Source organism: Barbus barbus, assembly GCF_936440315.1.
Source record: "Barbus barbus genome assembly, chromosome: 8".
NCBI classification, from domain to species: Eukaryota; Metazoa; Chordata; class Actinopteri; order Cypriniformes; family Cyprinidae; genus Barbus; species Barbus barbus.
In genome coordinates this window covers 25,100,274-25,120,065 of record NC_136736.1, presented here as the reverse complement: position 1 = coordinate 25,120,065, position 19,792 = coordinate 25,100,274, and the positions used below count along the sequence as shown (strand labels likewise).

Below are 19,792 nucleotides of genomic sequence, written 5' to 3'. Positions count from 1 at the left end.
AATGAAATCAGCATCTCCATAAAGCTTGTCAGCAGAAGGAAGCATGAAGTGCTCTAAAATTTCCTGGTAGATGGCTGCATTGACTGTGGACTTCAGAAAACACAGTGGACCAACACCAGCAGATGACATGGCAGCCCAAATCATCACGGACTGTGGAAACTTCACACTGGACCTCAAGCAACATGGATTCTCTGCCTCTCCACTCTTCCTCCAGACTGTGGTACCTTGATTTCCAAATGAAATGCAAAATTTACTTTCATCTGAAAAGAGGATTTGGGACCACTGAGCAACAGTCCAGTTATTTTTCTCCACAGCCCAGGTAAGACACTTCTGAAGTTGTCTCTGGTTCAGAAGTGGCTTGGTAGCACTTTTCCTGAAGACGTCTGAGCGTGGTGACTCTTGATGCACTGACTCCAGCTTCAGTCCACTCCTTGTGAAGCTTTCCCAAGTGTTTGAATCAGCTTTGCTTGACTGTATTCTCAAGCTTGCAGTCATCCCTGTTGCTTGTGCACCTTTTCCTACCCAAATTCTTCCTTCCAGTCAACTTCGCATTTAATATGCTTTGATACAGCACTCTGTAAACACCCACACCTTTCAGTAATGACTCTCTGTGACTTAGCCTATTTGTGGAGGGTGTCAATGTTCGTCTTCTGGATCATTGCCAAGTCAGCAGTCTCAAAGAACGAGATACCTGGAATTCATACTGTAGGGATGGTCATTAATTTAAACTCAAATGTAAATATTCTAATATTTTGAGATACTTATTTTTGACTTTCATGAGCTGTAAGCTCTAATCATCAAAATTAAAACAAAACAACTTTTGAAATGTTTTACTTTACATGTAATGAATCTACAATATATGAAAGTTTCACTTTTTGAAATAAGTTACAAGAAAAAAATAACTTTTTCATGATATTCTAAATTTTTTTAGATGTACCTGTAGATCACTATCAAATTCAGGCCTGCTTTAAAAGGAAATGCAAATGTCAGTGACATCATTTGGTAAACCAAAATATCACTTTTCACCCTTACAGAGAAGTATAGGCAGTGACTCCCAAGGCCGTGTCACTGCAGCAAACAATCAGAGACAGCTGTCAACAGAGGCCAAGAAACCTTTCAACTTCCTGCCAATTCACCTCAACACTAACAAAAGCAAAGAGCCCACTGCATCCACCTCTTCTACACCTGGGGGCAAGGAACCCAAGAAACAGAGTCCTGGGAAAGAGCTGTTTGCCCCAGTTCCAGCAGTGGTTAAAGAGTCTTTTAGTTTAGACACTGCTCAGTGGTTTGGATTGGAGGATGAAAAAGCAGAGCTTAGCATTGACAGCAGTCAGGTAATTTAAAGTTGAATGTCTTTTATAAAGTCTTTATATTGTCTCTAGGTGTGTGCATGTGCATTTGTTATTAGGTGTGTTTACATGGACCATTGTATTCTTATTAAAATTGGTTTAGAAGTCCAATCCGTATGCAATGTGGCATGTAAGCACCTTATCGGAATAAAAATGCCCAAACCAATTGATATTTCAATCGGGTTGAGAGGGGAGGGGTAAACCTTTTCTAATCCGTTTGACAGGACATGCAAACACTTGATCGGAGTGAAAACCGAAACTGGAAAGTTTTGCGCATGTGACATATGTAACACAAAGAACGAGCCGCTGTTGTTGAATATCACAAATGAATGTTGTCAATCTGAAATCCTCTTTCCACTCTTTCAAATTTTAATTTGAAGTTGCGGTGAACAGTTAGCATATTTAGAAAGATAACAATGTATTCTCCTTTGTTGGCGTAGGTTTATAAATTATTTACATTTATAAATCTGAAACGTTATAAGCAGCTTAGACTCACAGCATATGCAAAAATGGAATTTGAGAAGGTCCGTGCATATAAATGATTACTGTTTGTGTGGAGCAACATTTACTGTGAACGGAGCCGCTCTGAGATGCACATATAAACCTCCGCGCATATAAATAAAGTGCATATTAAACAGCGCATATATTTTTTAACCGAATCGCAGCCTTTGTGAATTCACAACAGCACTATGCTTTATTGTAGTTTCTAAATAGTTTTAATATTTCGTATAGCCTTGAGTGGTCTAATAGCTTAATGCTTTTCATGGATTTTTGTCCATGGAATGCGCCACTTACGGTATTTTGCTGATTAATAGACACAGGCAAAATGCAATTGATTTTTTTTTTATTGAACTTTATTCAAAGAAACCTGACAGCCCTACTTATGACATAAATGCGCTCATCAACCTGATCACTTTACTAGGTATTTATGTAAACACTGTACACTTTCGATGCACCATTAACAAGCTCAGTGTTTTCCGCAGGATTTTGAGAGACTTGTGGCGGCAGGTGACGTCACATATTAATTTGCATATTTATGACGTCATTGTGTCAAGTTTGCGTTCAGATGAGTTTTGGCACTTCAGATGTTCTACACTCTATGGACTGTCACATACTGTAATACAGCTGAATGCCCAATAAAGCTTTTCATATTATATTTTCTGTTGTCATACATAAAACAAGAATAAATGGTAAACACGACCCATTAATACTACATGTTATCAGGAATCACTCTCACTATACTCCTAAATCCTCATTTATAATCACGACATCGTCTGATAAAATCAACATACATCTAACTTACACTAAAAAGCAACTATATGCGGTGGTTTTGGCTATATTACTGTTTTATCTCATTCAGCACACTGTCTGCATCTGAGTAACAAACTATGCGCATATTAACAGACGAATTATGTTCATATTTAAAAGTCCAAACAGTCAGTAAGTGTTTGTAAATGATTTATTGACGAATTTGCTGCGTTACGGCAAACTGAATGCGCTGCTTCTCTGCCGCTCACTGCTCAGAACAGACGCCGAGAGTGGCGACACTGTGCTGGGCGAGTCAGAACTCATGCTCGCGGGGCAGTACTGGATAGGGCAAAGCGGTGTGTTTGACTTGAAGAACGATTGGTGTATGACATCAAAGTACGGCGAGAGAAAGCATAAGGAGACGCCCCCTCTCTTATATATATTTGATGACACACAGTGATTGGTCTAGTAGTGGGCAGGACTAATGCGCAAACGGCAATCTCATTGGCTGGCGCTCACCTATTATCCTCCCTGTTTTGATTTCAGCGAATCAGTTATATTTATATACAGTTTATATTGTTCTTATTAGTAGTAGAATTCGTAGTAGTTTTATTTTATCAGTATTACTTGTAGTCCCCCCCCCTTTTTTTTTTTATAGAAACACTAAATGATAAATAGCTTAAGCACCACCACCAGAAGTTCAGTCAACATGGCAAATATGCATTCATACATGGTTATACTGATTACTAAAGTTCTATCGCCATTTGATGCTAAAGTATCATATCATATAATGTTTGACTGACTGATGCTAAGTGAGATATTTAAAAAAAACTTTTCCATTTATTTATTTATATATATATATATATGTATGTATTAGTATATATATTAGTATATCAGATAATTAATATTAGTCTGGTGAGTAAACTAAAAAAAAAGTACAGGCCAATGGAGATTCTATTGCCAAGTAGAGGGTTGATCATATTTACAATAATCAATTGAATTTGATAGGTGTCTCTCACATTGTCCCACAGAAATATTAAAATAGTGTAGATTAGTGTACAATGTTTTATAATAATAATTTATTCTATTTAGTGACCATTTCATTCATTTAACATTTAAAATTGGGGGCATCCAAGTTATTTGACACATTTGAAAATTTAAAAAAAAAGTAACAATAGTTACTTTCCCTGGTAATTAGTTTCTTTTATAATGATGTAACTGATAACTAATTACTTTTTTAAAGTAACGTGCCCAACACTGCATACTATACAATTATTTATTACTTGTCTTTGTTGAGTAATACAGAATATAAAAAGCTTTAAAAAATAATCGCATATTAAATCGCAATATTGTTAAAAAAAATCGCAATTAGATTCTTTTCCAAAATCGTTCGGCCCTAGTACTGGAGACATCTCCAACTGAACGATAGCTAAGGTTTTTTCGAAAAAGTTGCTAGGTTTGTCAGTATGTACCTGCTATGGGGCAAAAGCCGCCAAAAGGGTCTGAAATGTTAAATATTGTTCTAAAGTCATGCTCGTGTGTGTGTGTGAGACGCAGGAGCTGATGGCAGTGGGCGGATATTGTTGCGGTCCGCCACAAATAAATCACCGTATGGGAAACACTGGAGATTGTGGGAGTGTCGACAGTTCTTGAGCACACAGAACGAGCAGTGCGAAATGCGTAGGGCGAGGGGAGATTTTGCACTAGTTAAATGATCGCGGATGGTTTCATTATCTCGGGCGGTTAACAATTTTTTTTTTTTTAGAGGTTATAGTAATAAAAACAAAAATGTGTCACCAAATATACTTGGGTGGCCGTTAATATACCTGGGCGGCGCGCTGAAACAAATTTTAAACACTGAATCTACATTCAATTTGACAACTTTTGTTTTAACCTCTACAAGTCTCTTCTCCCTCATTAATCTGAAACCATCAAGCTTCAACAAGTATTATTAACGCGAACTATTATTACACTGTGTATACAGAAAAACAAGGAGGATGTTTGTAAAAGACCTTTTAGAATGATCTTCTTTTAAATATTAAAAGTAGATGCACAACTTCACAGTGTTCATTAGAACATTCCCTCCTGTTGTTGCTGAGCAAAAACTGGAGCACAGATGTGTCAGTGTGCACTCAGAATTTAGGCCAGTTTAAAAATATGCCACTGTCCGTGTGAGAGCTCTTCTTCTGTCTCTTTCTCTGCTCTTCTCTGTCTCTCTTTGCACCTCCTGTTATCTTTTCTGTCTATTTTCCAATCTGTTTGCCTTTCTATTTGTTTTATTTCCTTTTCTGCTTGTGCACCTCTGTTCACTAACACACAGTTTCTTCATTCAGGTGGTCAGCAAACTGGTGCAAATTCGTGAATACATCGGGAAGGCCACATCCATGAGAGACGACCTGGTGGAAAAGAACGATGTGCCTGCAAATGTGGAACGTCTCTCTCTCCTCATCACTCACCTGAAAGAACAGGAGAAATCTTACCTGCGTTTTCTTCAGAAGATGCTGGTCAGTATTTCTCTGAGGTCTTTAGAAAGTTATTGTGTTTTATGTGCACTTTAATGACATTTATACACAATACTTTTTTTTTTAGGTTGTATGAATCATTGTTCAGATGAATATAATAACAATTTCCGGTACTTTAAGCTTTTCAGTGGTTGGTGGTTTTGTAAATATACTTCTAAAATACTTAAGAAATTGTCATGCAAATAATCTTAATCTTCAAATAGTTATGTATTATCTTATTATCTCTAAGCGTATCCAAAATAGCCTTTCAGTGTTTATGCTTGTGATTTTATTTGTTTATTTTTTTATTTTTTTTGGTGCAAATACAATAATTTTTTATATGATGTTGTCACAGAGACAGGTGTGAGACCTTTCTGTTAAATCTGTCTGGTAGAGGCATTTTATTTGTGGTTTTCTTTTAAAAAAATAATTACAAAGAGGTCATTGGAACTCGACAAGTATGAAAATATCAATCATGAGTAAAAAACTAAATTTGTACATAAGTAAATCAGGAGGCCATCAGAGCGCTGCAACAGCATATTAGCTGCAAAAACAAGATAATGACCGTGTTTGCATTTCCTTGTCATTTTAATGTAGTTTGAGAAATATGGAATCCTCTGTTTTAAAATTGCATTTATGCATATTCATTTAGCAGACAAAAATGACAAAGCAGAAGCATATTTAGTTTGATATTGATTTCTGTCATTTTGAGATGTATTGAAAGAAAGGATGTTGGATTGATTTTGTGAGGAAGAGAACAGGGCAAGTCAAATAAGATCAGATGAGTCAAAGGAGTGCATCGCTACTGACATTTGCCTGATGTTATATACGTACATATGTACGTTGAGTGTTATCCATGCAAAATTGTTGAAACCAATAATTGCACGTTTTATTATAGTTTTCTCTTTAAAATAATGCATTCACACATTAACTACAAAACAGTTAGATTAATTGTGATTAATTCTAGATCAATTGTCAGATTGCACAAAATTGATCAGCAGTCTCTCAATAACCTGAGTCATACCACAGATATGCAGTGTTAGGCTTTGTTCTTAGTGGCATAGGCTTGATAAATGTAGAACCCAAATCTAGGGCAACATGTCATCTTTCTTCCCCTCAGCTTGTTTTTGCACTTCAGTGTGACCTCGCTGGCTGTGTGCATACGTTTTTGAGTATAAAGCTCAATGAAAAAATGGATATGTTCCAGGTTCTTTGTATTGAGCTGTTGCCTTCGTTTGGTTTACTCCTCTGTATAAATACCCAAATGTAGCAGTATTAGCAAGTGTCTGCCGCTTCTAAATTGGGTCTGTTCTGAGCCCTGCTCCTCCTCCCTACGCTTTACAGGCGAGGGACGATGAGGATGATGATGATGAAGGTGCCACGGTGGACTCTGCGGTGGGTTCAGGCTCAGTGGCTGAGAGCACGTCTCTGAACCTGGAGCCGCGCTCTGAAGCCTCCAGTGCCACTGTGAGTACTCACAAAGGCCCCTTCTCTCCTTGAACGCCTGAACTGAACATTGATCAGGATGCAATAGGCATGCAAGGTGGAGTCTAGAGCTAGTTGGCTACTTGGATCGCTGATTCCTTTTAACAGATGGGAAATTTGTTTATAATTATTTATTTAGCTTGTTTGACCTGTTTTTCTAGTTTGTCATTGAAGGTCATTGGTGAAGTGTTAAATAATTGACACTTTTGCTGGCGTTTTTTTTAATGAATTAATAACAAATTGTGATATTAAAGCAACACCGCATGACTTGTATGTACACATGATTGTGTCATTTTAAAATGTCTTTTTGGTGAGAGATCGGAGGAAGACATTTGAACACTATAATAACTACGTTGAGAGGTCAAGTTCTTAGTTTGTCTTTTTGAACGTCTGAGATGTTAGATATACGGATTCTAGGCAGGGAAGGTTCTAGGGTGTATGGATACCCGGCTCGTAGCCCAGAGTATGATGTTATTTGAAGCGTATGCAGTTCAACAGGTTCTGCTTTTTAGATGCTGCCCTTTTACTTTTTATCTTCAGTCAATGGGTTGATCCCATTCTTAGATGCTGATTGGCTAATTATCTGCTGCAGGTCTAACTTTCGATGTCGATGGTGTTTAGTGTCCCGCAGCAGCAGCGAGTGCAAGTGACTTCAGCGCAGCTGAATAGTTCTGCGTTCAAATGCACGCAATAGGCTAAAGCTTGCGGCAAAACCCCAGCAAACATAACCATGAATGTGTCTGCGGGAAATAGTAAGGAGATATTTTAATTATTTACTAATAAACTAATGTTTTCTGAGTCCGTGTTGCAAGGATGAAGTTGCTGATCCTGACTCGCCGTCTCCTCATTAGATGCGCCTTTAGAGAGAAATGCATCTTTATTGATTATGATTAAGATTATAAGAGTTTTTGTTTTCGATTTTTTTTTTTTATTCATTTCGTTAAGTAATAATGTAAAGCTTTTTATAGATATATTTATCATGTCTGTGAGGCATGTATTCGCTCAGCTTCGGTTCATTTTTGTGAAGCGCTCCTGTTCAAGACGGCAGAAAGCGCATCATGTTTGTTTCTTTGTTTTATAAAAGAACTACCTTTTGTTGGTTTTGCGAATCCACACAAATACAAGTAGACCCTTTACAGGTCCAAATGATGTATTACTCTTACCTTTTATCAAAAAAAAAAAATGACGGCGTAGGCTATTTTAATTTGTTTCCACTGAAAAAAAATCCAAAGCAGGTGCCTCCATGTCCTGCAGAGCGCGCTTTAGCTTCCACTCTCCGCACAAACTTAGATATAGGCTAGAGCACATTATTATTATAGTGCAGGTTTAACGTTTAAACATTGTTATATGCTTGAATTGTTTTAGTATATCTATAGATTTTATTTTAGGCAAGTCGTGATGATATGAGAAGGCTAAATTTATCAAACATAGGCTATGATCAGCTCATGCCGCTTTAAAAAACAAAAACTTATAGGCTATTTAACGAACAAAAATGCTCCAAACGTTTTTCTAAATTAACTTAATAAAAAAACAAAACGAAATTTAATAATTTTGCCATTACACACAAAACTGAACTATTTTAATAGCCGAAACAGTAGTATAAACTGTTTTAGGAGAAGGGGGAAAAAAAGACGGACTGTAATTCTGATAAGCTGTCGGACGTGGGCCGGGCTAGTGCAAGTTCGTTATTTGCGCTGCAGTGAGTTGAAACCTTCTCGTCGTCAAGGCAACGCTGCTCATGGTTGCTTAGCAACGTCAAACACCAGGAGCGCTTTGAAAGAAGAGAAAGCGTACAGCTCGCGTTTCTAGATGCAAATTTTGAACACTCCATGTTTTTAAATTGTATGTATTCTGCTACATATTGATGTCTCTGGGCTACGACCCGGGTATCCATTCACCCTAGAACCGTCCCTGCTTAGAATCTGTATATCTAACATCACAGACATTCAAAAAGACAAACTAAGAACTTGACCTCTCAACGTAGTTATTATAGTGTTAGGGGCCACGCTCGGTGGCTCCATTGCGTCATCGAGCCATCGTTTTAGTCCCGCCCAAAAAAACCTGAACACAGAATTGGTGAAAAACTGTTTAACGGTTTAACTCCACAATTCAGTACTACATAGTTCAGAGTCTTTGTAATGTGTTTCAGCAATACATTTCTAACATTTGTAATTTGTTTAGAAACAATTCTCAGAATTCTCTTTACACGGACTTTAAGGTTAAGAAGACATGACATGTGCGCGTATATGGTGCTGGTTCGTGTTTAGAGCACGAGAGAATATAAAATATGAATGAAACACGTTTGCTCCGGTCTGGCTATGAACTATGATCCGTGCAGTGAGTGTTGTTAAACTCGGCGCAGCGTTCCGTGCAGAAACCGCTCTCTCACATGTGCTCCACGTGTTGTTATATGAAATATTGTTATGGTTATGTTTACAGAGATGAACTGACAGCGCGGAAGCTTGTTCATCAGATTTGACTTCTCCACTATAATAAGACCTCATGCATAATACAGAGCAGTGAATGGATCATAAGAGTTCATTCTCATGAATACTGAGAAAAGCTGGGAAAACCAATGACGTAGACGCGTACTCTCCAGCCACGGCAGCTAATCGCCACTCTGAATTAACGCATATACGTCACTTTTCGTGACGTACGTTCAACTTTTCTTTTTGAAGCGGAAGAACGAAATTGCTCCAAAAAGTTTAAAATTAACCACTTTTCCCTTAATAATAGACATAATGAGTGTTATTGTTGTTTTCACTGATGTGCAACCTGTTCATATACAGTACCCTCCATAAGTATTGGAACAGTAAAGACAAAATTGCTCTGTTCGCTGTGAAGTCAAGACATTTGCAAATATGATTAAAAGATGAATATGAGACAAAACTACAGAATGTCACATTTTATTATTAGCCATTTAAACACACATGTTTTAACAAATAAAAAGAACAGCACTTTTAGAGTTCATCCCACTCATTGATGTGAGCATAAGTATTGGGACAGTTGAACATAAGGCAGATATAAAAGATTAAAAGCTATTATTTAGTTGCAGATCCCTTGAGCGCAATCACAGCAGTGAGTCTGTGACCCATAGACATCACCAGACTCTTGGTCTCATCCTTTGAAATGCTTTTACCAGCCTTTAATGCAGCCAATTCCAATTGTTGCTTGTTGTTACTCTCCTCTTCAGCTGGTGAAATTCATGTTCAATCGGATTTAAATCTGGAGATTGACTTGGGCAATTTAAGGCTTTCCATTTCTTTGCTACGATGAGACTGTATGCTTGGGATCATTGCAGTTCCCTTTTTTTCTCCACATTTTTGCTTTCCCATCACTTAGATAAAGGTTCATCTTTGTCTCATCGGTCCATAAACACAGTTCCAAAACTCTTCTGGTTCACCTTTGTGAACTATTTTTGGTGCTGGTCAGAGGTTTGCATCTTGCTGTGTAGCATCTGTAATTCTGTGTCAAAGTCTCCTGAGGACAGTAGATTGTCAGAGCATCACCCCAGCTTTCTGGAAGTTGTTGGTGATTTTACAGACACGTCTTTTAGGGTTCATTTTCACAGCTTTTATGATTTGTCTGTCATCAACTACTGTTGTTTTCTCAGCCGATCAGGTCGTTGTTGGTTGCTGGTGTCGTTGGTGGTTTCCAAACTCTTGATTTCTCCATGCCCTTTGTTTTTGCTATAGCTCTAATTGACTTCCTCCTTGTCTTTTAGCATCCAAATTGCTTGCTTTTCTCTCAAAGTCAGCTCCCTTGTCTTCATCCTGGTTTGTGTGTGTCATCATCGAATGCAAGATTGCATGTTTGTCACACTTTAATGTTTCAGATCATCAAACAAATGTAAATATTAATCAAAGATAACACAAGTAAACACAACATGCAGTTTTTGAATGAAGTTTTTTATTATGAAGGGAAAACAAAATCCAAATCCACATGGCCCTGTGTGAAAAAGTGCTTGCCCCCTAAACCTAATAACTGGTTGGGCCACCCTTGGCAGCAACAACTGCAATCAAGCGTTTGCGATAACTTGCAAGGAGTCTGTTACAGCGCTGTGGAGGAATTTTGGCCCACTCATCTTGGCAGAATTGTTGTAATTCAGCCACATTGGAGGGTTTTCGAGCATGAACCGCTGTTTTAAGGTCATGCCACAGCATCTCAATAGGATTCAGGTCAGGACTTTGACTAGGCCACTCCAAAGCCTTCATTTTGTTCTTCTTCAGCCATTCAGAGGTGGATTTGCTGGTGTGTTTTGGATCATTGTCCTGCTGCAGAAACCAAGTTCGCTTCAGCGTGAGGTCACGAACAGATGGCCGGACATTGTCCTTCAGGATTTTTTGGTAGACAGCTGAATTCATGGTACCATTTATCACAGCAAGTCTTCCAGGTCCTGAAGCAGCAAAACAGCCCCAGACCATCACACTACCACCATCATATTTTACTGTTGGTATGATGTTCTTTTTCTGAAATGCTGTGTTACTTTTACGCCAGATGTAATGGGACACACACCTTCCAAACACTTTTTCACACAGGGCCATGTGGGTTTGGATTTTGTTTTCCCTTCATAAAAAAAATCCTTCATTTAAAAATTGCATGTTTTGTTTACTTGTTATCTTTGATTAATATTTAAATTTGTTTGAGGATCTGAAACATTAAAGTGTGGCAAACATGCAAAAAAAATTTAAATCAGGAAGGGGGCCAACACTTTTTCACACCACTGTAACTGATACGACACATTCCCTGCTTTTAATATCTGAAGAATTAATGCAACAGGACACAGCTGATCCCTTAGAAAGACCTGTGAGGCAACTGTTCCAATACTTATGCTCACATCAGATAGGGGGATGAAACTCTAAAAGTGCTGAACTTCTTGGCTGGTCAAACATCTATGTGTTGAATCACCCAATAATAAAATGTGACATTCTGTAGTTTTGTCTCATATTCATCTTTTAATCATATTTGTAAATGTCTTGACTCCACAGCCAATAGAGCAATTTTGTCTTTATTGTTCCAATACTTTTGGAGGGCACTGTATATTTACATCTCAAAAAATGTGTTTTAGGGTTTCATGACACTTTAAGGTGATGCCTACCTCTCTCATTTGGCACGAATCCAAATGTTTCCATATTCGCGATGTATCTGGATGCTTAAATATTATTTATTATTTAATAGGCTTTGCTTTGTACTAGGGATGCACTATATTATTATCGGACTAATAGCGGAATTGGCCGACAATGGCTTTAAATGTAAATATCGGCATCGGCACGATATGAAAAATTATGCCGATATGTCTTGCCGATAAGAGGAATACATTAACTCACATGTGCTCAGGGTGTGCTAGTGATTAGATCACATCAGCATTTAAACTGAGAATGCACGTACAGAATGACGCGTTCATTGTGTGATAGAGTCAACAGTAATAGCACATGCAGCGGCAGCCTCCCCCGGGTCTTAATGCCCGTTCAGTAAAGGCTGATTTATACTCTATGCGCCCGCAAGTTATCGCGGTGTTGGTTAGAAATTTGCTTTGAATGCGCGCAACCTCATTTCACGTGGGTTACATTTTTTGTAATTTTCCACGCAGCTCTGCTTCCGAAAATGTACAAGTTCAAGGCGAGAGTGGCTGAACAGGCACGTCTTTGCCGGAATTTGTGTGAAACGGAAGCAATTTGATGTGTTGTTCAAACTCCATCAGGTGCTTTTTGATGCTTTAACAGAAAACAATATTTAGTTGTTTTGTTTTTTTTGCGAAAGTATAAATCCCGCTTAAGGAGTTTTATTTCCGTAGGGGGCGCTGTAAATTCTGTAAATTGGCAAGACGAAACTCGTGCAAATGATAGACTTTCACTCTATGATGGTTAAACTTAACTATTAATCCGCAAATCACGTGCGTGCCGAACCGTGGGGACTGGTCCATACGGATCACGGATCATATACGATCCGTTGCACCCCACAACTAATTCTGTGGATTTATAACTGCTTCATCAGATGTCTTTAAATTGTGTGATGTGATTGTGCACCACAGGCTTAACAGTAGGTTTATTTCCTGCTAACCTGTGGCTGGTTGCATAAGCTGCTTAGTCTAATCTTAAATAAATATAGTTAGTTTTCAGTTGTTGTCTTTTTTCTTCAAGACTTAAAGACTGCTTTTTTCCCTCTTCTTTTCAGTTACATAAAAAGGATTGGACTAATTTGAATTTGAAAAAATAAGACTGATTACCCCTTGGACCCCTTGTAACTAAACTATTTCTTAAAACACAGCCGATAGTGGCTATGTTTACGCAACTGGCCCTTGGTCGGGTCAGTAAATTATTATTTTGAGTTCAATTTAATAAAAACATTTAAATTGACAACAATAGCTGAACATTATATAGAGATCATTTAATTGATATAATTTAATTGCTTGTCCCATTTTTGTTGAAGACTGATCCTAACTGATGGTTCAGAGAAGATCAATGAATATGTTAGATAATGATGATGCTATTCCATCATCACAATTCAAAACAATGGTCAGTACATCACAGAATTCAAATTATTGGCAAAATCAGTTTGCAAGATTACCTAATGAAAGATGCATTCTTGTATACGTTCTTGAAAGTGACCAGTTGAGTCAGCTGGCCTGGAACTCTCTTACACACTGGGCCTTGGTCAGCAGGGATCCTTCTTGTTGAGCCCAGGCATAAGCTGACTGTGATGTCTCTAACAACCTGCAACCTCAGCATGTTGTTGTTGTTGTTGTTGTTATTACATCCACAGGTTGATACTAGGGGTGCTCCGATCAGGATTTTTAAGACCGATCGCCGATCACAGAAAGCAGTAACTGCCGATACGATCACCGATACCGATATTTTTAAAGCCTTATTTTGATCATGTAGAATTATTTATAGTAATACTCCAATCAGGAATTTTAGACATTTATTCAGGGTCAGAATTTCATTTTTAAAAATGGGGGGAATTTCCCTCTTATAGGTGACTCTTGTGAAAGGGGATTCTTTTTTTTTTATTTGAGGGGTGGAGGGGGGGCAGTGCGTTTTTGTTTTTACTTTCGTGCAATTGTTGCACAATAGCTTACACACAGTACAACACAGTTTCTCAAGCTAGTGGAAAAACATTTAAATATTTGTCTTACATTATCACAAACATTCTAAACCACTGACAGAAACTGTTAGCTCTAGTGCCTTTTTTGCATTTAAATTTGTATTACAAGCAATCATGCGGTTCATAAAGAACTTTGTTTTCCTACCTCCACAAGTGCCATCTATCATTAACTGTTTTTATTTAAAAGTGCTCTTTTCCTTTAAACCTAGCAAAAAAGCCATATGTGTTGACTGTGAAACACCGTAGACTTTAATTATATGCATTTATGGTGTAATTACTACATTTCGTTTTCATATTTACCGCAAATAATGCGCCATCACTTTAATTCAGCGCGTGCAGCAAACTCTGTGTGAAATTAGTCGCTGCTCTGCTGCAGACTGCTCTTGGAACGCACTGCCGGACCGCAACTGTGTGCAGTGTGAACGCTTAAAAATCTGTTAACATGAGCGTGGAAAAACACACACCACATAGGCCTGAGCACTGCGAACGCAGTAATGTGAACCCGGTGTTATAAGTGTGCGCTTTCGAGTGTGCATGGGCACACAGTCTCCAGGAGAGCGCGCGAGTGCTGAATGGTTAACCAATGGCAAGAGTTAAAAAGAAATGTAATTTATAAACTTTAGTGACAACACTGCCTCTATTGTGCAAGTGACTATTCCTGTGTCAACTGTGCAGCTCGCTTATAGACAGACGCAATGTGTGGTGATTTGGAGCCATTTGCGCATTTTGAGAGAGAAACAGAGAGAGAGCGCACGGTGATTCACTAGTGCTGTTTGGGAAATTATGTCGCACAGAAAGTCTTCAAATTACTTTATAAGTTATTTAATGAAGAAATATGAATTCTACCTCACCTTCAGCATTATAACTATTTTACCCACGCCGGACAGAGACTGAGACGGTGCCGCTGCATGTCGTGCCAAACCTCTCACAGCAGGCGCGTCATCAGCTTGAAATCGTTTTTTTGAGATCTCCCTTTTTAGAGACCGCCGATCAAACATCCCAAAGCGATTATCGGCCGATAGTGATCAATAACCGATCAATCGGAGCACCCCTAGTTGATACTAGTAATTTGTCCTCATGATATCTTTCTCTCCTTCTCAGGGCCATGGTGTGTGTGGAGAACAGAAAGAAGAGCTAGAGAACATGAGAAAGCAGCATGATCTACTAAAAAAGATGCTAGATCAGCAGGAACAACTCCGAGCACTACAAGGTCGTCAGGCGGCACTGCTGGCCATGCAGCAAAGTGCTGAACAAGCCATAGCAGTGATGGATGACACTGGTGCGGGAAACATTTACTTCATGCTGCTCGAAGTTAGAATGTTTTCCGTTTTTATTGACATTGTTTTTGCATTACAGTTGTTACAGAGACTACTGGAAGTGTGTCTGGAAGGAGCATTACCTCAGAGCTCAATGATGAACTCAACGATCTTATCCAGCGCTTTCATAATCAACTGCATGATTCTCAGGTACATGCACGCGCGCACACAGCTAAACAGCCTGATTTTTATTTATGAATTTATGTATAATTTAATTTCATGTGGAATTCAACAGACAAAACACTAGAAAGTGTTTTTTGTGCTCAAGGCTTTTAAAATCTCATATGGTAAATATTAGTTATAGAATAATATACAACCCGAGTTCCAGAAATGTTGGGACATTTTTTAAATTTGAATAAAATTTAAAATCACATGAGCTATGTTTAAACGGAGCCATTTTACACTTTTATCCACTAAATTAGCTCATTTCAAATTTGATGCTTCCTACATGTCTCAAAACATTTGGCACGGCGGCAACAAAGGGCTGAAAAAGCCGGAAATTTTGAAAACTTTCAGCTGGGAGAAGTAACCTATTAAGTTAATTGACATCAGGTCTGTAACATGATTAGCTATAAAAGGGATGTCTTGGAGAGACAGAGTCTCTCAGAAGTAAAGATGGGCAGAGGCTCTCCAATCTGTGAAAGAGTGCATAAAAAGTTTGTGGAATACTTTAAAAACAACATTCCTCAATGTTAAATTGCAAAGGCTTTGCAAATCTCATTATCTACAGTGCATACCATCATCAAAAGATTCAGAGAAACTGGAGAGATCTCTGTGCGTATGGGCCAAGGCCGAAGACCTTTGTTGGATGCCCATGATCTTCGGGCCCTCAGACGACACTGCATCACTCATTGGCATGATTCTGTCATTGACATTACTAAATGGGCCCAGGAATACTTCCAGAAACCACTGTTGATAAACACAATCCGCCGTGCCATCTGCAGATGCCAACTAAAGCTCTGTCATGCAAAAAGGAAGCCATATGTGAACATGGTCCAGAAGCGCCGTTGTGTTCTGTGGGCCAAGGCTAATTTAAAATGGACTGTTTCAAAATGGAAAAGTGTTCTATGGTCAGATGAATCCAAATTTGACATTCTTGTTGGAAATCATGGACGCCATGTCCTCCAGGCTAAAGAGGAGGGAGACCTTCCAGCGTGTCATCAGCGTTCAGTTCAAAAGCCAGCATCTCTGATGGTATGGGGGTGCGTAAGTGCATACGGTATGGGCAGCTTGCATGTTTTGGGAGGTACTATGACTGCTGAAAGGTATATAGAGGTTTTAGAGCAACAAATGCTCCCCTCCAGACGACCTGTATTTCAGCAGGACAATGCAAAACCACATACTGCAGCTATTACAACGGCATGGCTTCAAGATTCAAGATTTTTATTTGTCACATACACAATTATACAGAGTATAACCAGCAGTGAAATGTAGGTCAGGTCCTCTCCAAGGACAGTGCAATTATATAGAATACAAATATTAAGAAAAAGAAAAGTAGAAAAAATAAAAGAATAAAATAAAATAAAAGATAAAAAATATAAATATAAATATAAATGTGCAGATCAGTATGTTGTTGACTTAAATAGTAATAAAGAGGAATGTGCAAAAGAATGTGCAAAAAAGTTGTACAGGGTATTTAAATAGCAGCAATATGAGGTAGAGAAAAATTATGAATAGCTTATTGATATGGTGATATTTACATGGAGTCAAGTGATGTTATGACACAGAGTTAGAGTTTAGGAGCCTGATGGCCTGGGGGAAGAAGCTCCTCCTAAGTCTCTCAGTTTTTGCAATCAGGCTACGGAAGCGCTTACCAGATGGAAGCAAAGTGAATAGACGGTTACCAGGGTGATTTGAGTCCTTGATGATTTTGACAGCTCTATTTTTGCAGCGTTTGAGGTAGATGTCCTGCAGAGAGGGGAGAGCAGACCCTGAGATGCGCTCAGCTAAGCGCACAACTCTCTGTAGTGCTTTGCAGTCCTGATTGGAGCTGTTTCCATACCACACTGAGTCAATACACTTTCTATGGTCCCTGAATAGAAAGTTTTCAGGATTGCTGGTGAGACCCTGAATTTCCTCCGCTGTCGCAGATGGTACAGTCTTTGCCTGGCTTTCTTAACCTGAGTTTGGATGTGTGTAGTCCAAGTCAGGTTCTCGGAGATGTTTACACTGAGGTCCTTGAAGCTACTCACCCTCTCCACAGGGGTCCCACTGATCATAAGAGGAGTGTAGGGCTGCTGCTGTCTCTTCCTAAAGTCCATGATCAGCTCTTTAGTTTTGCTCCCATTCAGAGAGAGACAGTTGTCCTGGCACCATGATGTGAGTCTCTCTACCTCATCCAAGTATGCGGTCTCATCATTGTTGGAGATGAGGCCTAGAACCACAGTATCATCAGCGAATTTGATGATGGATGTGGAGCTGTGAGAGGACACACAGTCATGCGTGTAGAGAGAGTAGAGCAGGGGACCCAGGACACAGCCCTGTGGGGCTCCTACGTTCAGAGTGATGGAGTTTGAGGTGAACTGGCCAACTTTCACCGCTTGAGGTCTGCCGGTGAGGAAGTCTTGAATCCAGTCACAGAGTGAGGAGTTTAGGCCGAGGTCTGTGAGTTTAGAAGCCAGCTTGATGGGGACTATAGTGTTGAAAGCTGAGCTATAGTCAATGAATAGCAGCCTTACATAATTCCCATTGTTGCTGTCCAAGTGTGTGATGGAAGAGTGGAGGACGTGAGCGATGGCATCGTCATTGGATCTATTTGGGCGATAGGCAAACTGAAGAGGGTCCAAAGTATCAGGTATGGAGGATACCTGATAACTCTTTACAAGTTACCTGGTACCTACAAGTTACTCTTTACCTGGTAACTCTTTACAAGTCTCTCAAAAACCTTCATGACTATAGATGTGAGGGCAACTGGGCGATAGTCATTCAGGCAAGAGGGTTTATTGTTCTTAGGCACAGGGATAATGATGGATTTTTTGAATGAGGTGGGAACCACGGAGGTAGCAAGGGACTCATTAAAGATAGAAGTGAACAAACCAGCGAGCTGATCAGCGCAGGACCTCAGAACACGGCTGGTTATCCCATCAGGTCCGGCTGCTTTCCTGACGTTCACTTTCTTTAGCGCCCTCCGAACCTCATCCTCCGTCACGGTGATTACAGGATTATCGCTGCTCTGCCTGCTGCTTCCTGATGCGCTGGACGGCAGAGTCGTGCCGCCGCCGTTGCAATCGAAGCGGCCGTAGAAAATGTTTAACTCGTCGGCCAGCAACGGATCTGCTCTCACCTCTGCGGAGGATTTGTTTCCAAAGGCACAGATGGTCCTCAGTCCCTGCCACATCCATCGAGAGTCACTGAGCTGGAAATGAGACTCAATTCTCTCTCTGTATCTGTGTTTGGCGGCTGTTACTGCACGTCGGAGAGCATAGCACGATGCTTTGTACTCGCTCATATTCCCGGTCAGATGAGCCTCATTGTAAGCGGCTTTGTAGTAGAAGAGGTACTGAATTGGCCTGCCTGCAGACCAGATCTTTCACCTATAGAGAACATTTGGCACATCATTAAACAAAAAATACGTCAAAGACGACCACGAACTCTTCAGCTGCTGGAAACCTATATCGGGCAAGAATGGGACCAAATTCCAACTCCAAAACTCCAGAAACTCATAACCTCAATGTCCAGACGTCTTCTTCAAACTGTTTTGAAAAGAGGAGGAGATGCTACACCATGGTAAACATGTGTATCCCCCGTCCCAACTATTTTGAGACCTGTAGCAGGCATCAAATTTGAAATTATCTCATTTAGTGCATAAAATTGTAAAATTTCTATTGTGAATAAAATATTTGCTCATCCAGGGCTCAATAATAAGAACTGCCCGATGGCCTCAGGCCAGCGTAAAAGTCGTTCAGGACAGTAGACGGATTTGTCACTTGCCCGATCAGGCCGCTGCAGTGTCTTGGCAAAATTTTATCATTTGCATGTATTTTTAAGCCTTGTTAATTAAAAAATTCAAGCGATTTAAAAAGCATTTGTGCTCGAAAAACAACTCCATTCAGTGCTCGCATGCTGTGTTCTGTTTGGACAGCGCATGCACAGACAGCCGCATCTCTGACATGCGCGAGCCTCCTGAACACGCAAACACATACATATGTCAAAATACACGTCCTGGCATGTAACTTTATAGCTTTAACAATGATTAATCTAATTTATACAGTGGGAGTACAGATGAACCGATTGACCGGATATTTTTTGTTTTATTTCACACTATCTTCTGTTCCGTGCTTGAATACAAACTGCACTGCAATCATTTTCCCAAATGCCATTTGTGTGGAAATATTACGTTATTATAATTAGTCTGTAAACAGCCGTTAACAGAGGCCATAGACACTGAAGACGAACGCAAAAAGGAAAAAATACTGTAGCAGTCAGAGCAAGATCACTGTTCACGATGCGTGAAATATAATCCAGATATTGCATTTTATATGAATGTGTTTCTGAGGGGAAGTGGCTGTTTTTAGAAATGGCGTTTCCTTTCAATTTGTTTCCGTATAACGCATTTAAATTAGTGTTTAAATTAGGAAACGCTGTATCACTGTTCCATAAGCAGCACCTGCTGGCAGAGAGTGAAATTGCGTCTCATTCAGCCCATCTGCTGTTTGTTTTGTGCAGATGTTTTATGTAGCATAGTTTCACAAAAGTCAGGTCATTCTGTTTTTGCTTCAGATTTTGAAATTATATAGTCTAATATAAATCAAACATTGCAAAAGGTTTTTTTTTTTTTTTTTGATCAATT

The 19,792-nt window shown here is 39.3% G+C and overlaps 1 protein-coding gene across 10 annotated transcripts in view; it reads left to right on the top strand.

Moving 5' to 3' along the window:
• LOC306873963 (pericentriolar material 1 protein-like) overlaps positions 1-19,792 on the top strand; it is a 60,981-nt gene that overhangs the window by 5,975 nt on the left and 35,214 nt on the right. For all 10 annotated transcript variants that reach the window (XR_013784553.1, XM_079423584.1, XM_079423581.1 and 7 more), the window contains exons 4-7: positions 1,035-1,334; positions 4,931-5,101; positions 14,789-14,966; positions 15,044-15,153. Coding sequence is in view for 9 of the 10 variants with exons in the window: in XM_079423584.1 (XP_079279710.1) it covers positions 1,035-1,334; positions 4,931-5,101; positions 14,789-14,966; positions 15,044-15,153 (759 nt within the window). In the remaining variant the exon portion in view is untranslated. The remainder of the gene's footprint in view (positions 1-1,034; positions 1,335-4,930; positions 5,102-14,788; positions 14,967-15,043; positions 15,154-19,792) is intronic.